At 42.7% G+C, this 4,600-nt stretch overlaps 1 protein-coding gene across 1 annotated transcript; it reads left to right on the top strand.

The window, feature by feature from the left end:
• Window positions 1–305: 305 nt before the first annotated feature.
• Window positions 306–4,038, top strand: LOC141146111 (forkhead activin signal transducer 3-like). Its single transcript, XM_073632865.1, has 4 exons — window positions 306–593; window positions 2,060–2,164; window positions 2,400–3,021; window positions 3,989–4,038. Exons 1-4 carry the CDS (start codon window positions 306–308, stop codon window positions 4,036–4,038), a joined length of 1,065 nt encoding a protein of 354 aa, XP_073488966.1.
• The last annotated feature ends 562 nt before the right edge of the window (window positions 4,039–4,600 follow it).

Genomic DNA, 4,600 nt, shown 5'->3' with positions numbered 1-4,600 from the left:
GTAAAAAAAAGAAATTGTATATACAAGAGAATCTTAGTATATGAACGTAATATTCACCTCATAAGCATACGATATATGCTCCATCAGCTTATAGTCAACACAACATATACATAACAATGCCCCCCAACATCTCAGCCCTGAAACTTCCTAGAAACTTATTCAAATGGATGGTGAGGGGCCCTCTGCAGTAAGGGAGGTGTCGCCTCTTATGGTTACAGGTGCATTTACATTATAAAGCCCAGGGTGGGGATCCCAGCACTATGTATACCTGGCTGCCCCCATACACACAACACACCTGACAAGCCATGGATTGCCCACAACATTCCTGGGACCCCCTCTACAACCAAGTCCCTGAGCCACACAGCATAGACAGGATCCTGGCCGAAGTAGAGAGCTGTCCTGGGGAGGCCAACGGAGGCCCCAAAAAGCCAGAAACCACTGATCAGCTCAGCAAGAAGAGTAAGAAGAGCAAAAAGAGCAAAAAGAGCAAGAAGAAGAATTATCAACACTACGCCAAACCACCCTACTCCTACTTGGCCATGATCGCCCTGGTCATCCAGGCTTCCCCCAAGAAGAAGCTCACAGTGTCTGAGGTAACCAACCTTCCATTATGGGCCTTCTTGGGGCTTTAGGGCAGCTAAGGGCAGAGGGAGGGGGTGACACTGAGACTAGCTCAGATAAAGGATTTGTCAGAGGGATATTCTTTATTATTATTTATTTCTGTTAGGCCTATGAAGGCTGAAAAAATTATACCAATATTTATCAAAAATAGAAGTTCAAGAAGTTGGGTGAATTGTCAATATTTTATTTTTTTAGTTATTTTTTTATTTTTAATTTAGGCCCCTGGCTGCCTGTTATAGTTGCAGAATATAAAACTCTCATGACTACAGGCTGAATTACTTTTTTTTTCTTTTTTTTGCTGAAGTGGGTCAGATTTTTGCTGTTTTCGTTTGGAGCAATAAGCCTTATGTTGTCCTTATGTATATCATTCACAGCTGTTCAATTATACCAACTTTTTTTTCCAAAATACGGAAAGAAAATATAAAGAAAAAAATAATAGAATCACATAAACGTTCAGAAAAAAAGGATTGTTTATTTAAATTTTATTGTTTGTATTTTTTGTTCATGTAATTTCATTTGTGTGTGCTTTTTTTTCAAATTTGTGTTTTTTTAATATTTTTACTTTATTTTTTTCTTCCTTTTTTTTGCTTTTTTCATATTGTGTTTTGAGAATACATCTGATACAACTGATATAATAAATTGAACATATGTGAATAATATATGTAAGGACAGTGCAGCTAAGGCCTTCATTATTATTGCTCTTATTGGGCTTAGCCCGTGCTTTGTGGAAATACATTTTGTAATAGTGAATGATTTTATAGAGAGGGGTGATTTTGCATTTTATTTTAGTCTTTATTGCTGTCTGTGTCCCAGCTGGGGAGATTTACCCTGAGACCCCCCAAAGTATGAAAGTGATTGGAAAAGCCAAAATATTGGGCTGTCAACAAAACAGGGGAAGCCTTTCAATGAAGACAATTGTTCCTGTGGCAAATGTCTAACTTGGGATTTGCCTCCCTTTGGGGGTTTCATCTTACTTGAAGGAAAGGGAAAAGAGAAATTTCCTCAATGGGGACACAAAAAAAAAATTTCCACTCCATCCACAATGTCCAAAAAAAGTTTTGCCTTCAGGTCATCTTTTCCTTCCAAGTTTTGTGCTAGGATCTCAATGGCAACCCAAAAATCCCCCCAGGACATTGATGTCCCTTTCTCCCATACATACATACATTTGGCTCCCAACACCAGACTTCAGAAAGTGCTAGCTGCCTCCCCAATTCAATACAAGCATGGACAAAGTATTCTGTCTATACCCTGATATCACTTTCTACATGCTTAATTTAGAAAGCCTTATACCACAAATGGATAGGAGGTCTACAGTGATGTCCTCCTAAGTATCTCAGTACAGGTCTCCTGGTTATACTTATATAATGTAAGAGGTATTATTTATCTTGGTTTACGGTCATGTTCATTCACTTACAACTATACTTTTTATTATTGGCAGATCGAAGATGAGATCAGCAACCTCTTCCCTTTCTTCAAGGGGGATTATCAGGGCTGGAGGGACTCTGTTCGACATAACCTCTCCTCCAATGATTGCTTCAGAATGGTAAGGACTTTGTGCTCCTAGGATGTGATGGCGGTGATGGGCTCTTAAGGCTCTCTACATACTGCAGCCAAGTAAAAAAAAAAAAACATTATTTAAAAATAGGTGCAGATTCTGAGAAATGACTTTTCTGATCATTGTAAATAGGTCACAGGGTTTTGTTACCCTGACCTGTAATAGATTTGTGTGAATCTGCTGTGCTGGTTTACGCCTCTAATGTCTTCTCCCTCTTTTGCAGATCCTGAAAGATCCCCTGAGGCCAAATGGTAAAGGCAACTACTGGATAGTGGATGTGAGCCAGATTCCCTCCGCAGCCATGAAGCTGCAGAACACGGCGGTCACCCGCCAGGAAGCCTACCCTCATGACCTGGCTCCTTATATCCTGGATGGACATCCCTACAGACCTTCCATTTTTCATAACCCTCATCCTCCAATAGAAAATACTGCGGTCAGAGCAGAAGCAGAGGCTCAGTCCTCAGTACGAATCCAGCCCCCTAGTGTACATCCCGCCTCAACTTTCCCAGAGATCTTATCGAACCTTCCAGCATCACACACAACATGTGTGGCCCCTAATGTGGTGGCCCCTCCTAGCATACACCCTCTGCAGCTTTACCCCAACTTCGCACTCTCTCTACGTAATTACATGCCTTCCCCATACTCAAGCTCCACCTGTGCGGAGCGGAGGGATGTCTACCCTCCCAATGTGATACCTCAAATTTCTCCCCAGCCTAGACCCTCTGAAGCCAGGAACTCCCTGTCAGATTTCCCTCCCAATACAGCAATATTTAATGTCCCCATATATCCCTCACCCAGGAGCTACATGTCACCTCAAAACATATATGGACAGCAATTATCTCAAGGTGGTGCTTATGGGCAGCATTTATCTCAGGGTGGTGCTTATGGGCAGCAATTATCTCAAGGTGGTGCTTACGGGCAGCATTTATCTCAGGGTGGTGCTTATGGGCAGTATTTATCTCAGGGTGGTGCTTACGGGCAGCATTTATCTCAGGGTGGCGCATATGGGGAACATTTATCTCAGGTCGGGGTGTATCCATGGTACGGACCCAACGGTTACTGATTGGCCAGATGCTAAGACAAGGCTGGTTTTGGGCCGTTCACTTTTGTCCCAAGGACTAGCTGCACTTGAAGGCTTACCTGATGACATTGGCACCAGTGGTAATTTAGTCTACTAAAATAACACTATTTTAGTTGACTAAAACAATTCAGATGGCTAAAATACAACTAAAACTGAAATGGCATTTTAGTCAAAAGACAAAGATTAAAATTAAACTGAAATTTGCTGCCAAAATTAACACTGGTTGGCACTCAACTCGGCATGTGGCCCAGCGTAGGTGGCACCAACCATGACATACAGTCCAAAGGCATTGGAATTGGATCACATGTATATATGAAAATCATTTTGTATCTTGTCTGATTATTTTCACTTGAAATAAATTTGAATTTTTGTTTTACTGAAATTTGGCATCAATGTTGTAATTGTCCACATGGGTATCAAGATTAGAACTAGTAAAATAGTCTGAAAAATGTATATATCAACTGTATAGTATAGATCTTAAAGGGTCAGTCCACCCAAAAGTGACATTTCAATATTTGTCTAATGCTGGTGAATTAATTGCCCTGACAGGGTCTTGTATCTCCCGATTTTACACACTTGCTGTCCCCATTATAAATGGTTCCCAATCTCCCACCATCCCGGCACCATTTTTAATTTCTTTTATGTTATGGAGAATGTGACAGAAGGCATCAAAACACAAATGTTTTATATATGAGATTTGTAACGAAATAACAATTTCCATCTTTATAAAGATTCCTGTGGATGTATTGGTTGTATTCGGAATTCCTTGGCTAATGTCTAGTGATAATAGAAGCAGTGGCATCGCAATGGGGGGGCAAGGTGGGGTGCAGCCTGCACTGGGTGACACCTGCCAGAAAGGTGACACGCCGCTACACAGTGCACCATATTGTATGCACTTGCAGAGCTGCAGCGGAGCGGTGAGAGTGGGACATGTAGCCGTGCGAGGGAGGCTGCCTATAAGACTCCCCAGTCAGTGAAGCTAACCCTCGGGGATCTTCAATATCTCCTTCAGCTGCAGTTGGGGGCCGGAGCTGGGGGGTGTGGCTGCCTCCTCTACTCCTCCCACACACTTATTCACTCTCGTGGCTGAAGTAGGAGAAGAGGCAAAGACACAGCAGCCCCAAGTGTCTTCATCTCTGCAGCTATGCTGTAAGTTCCTGCAAACTGCCCTATACCTCCCCAACCTGCACTATACCTCCCAACCTGCCCTATACCTCCCCAACCTGCCCTACACCTCCCAACCTGCCCTATACCTCCCAACCTGCCCTATACCACCACAACCTGCCCTATACCTCCCCAACCTGCCCTATACCTCCCAACCTGCCCTATACCACCCCAAACTG

The sequence above is a fragment of the Aquarana catesbeiana genome, linkage group LG05, assembly GCF_042186555.1.
Source record: "Aquarana catesbeiana isolate 2022-GZ linkage group LG05, ASM4218655v1, whole genome shotgun sequence".
Classification (NCBI taxonomy): domain Eukaryota; kingdom Metazoa; phylum Chordata; class Amphibia; order Anura; family Ranidae; genus Aquarana; species Aquarana catesbeiana.
Note: the sequence above shows the minus strand (reverse complement) of the source record. Positions and strands in the feature narration are given on the sequence as shown.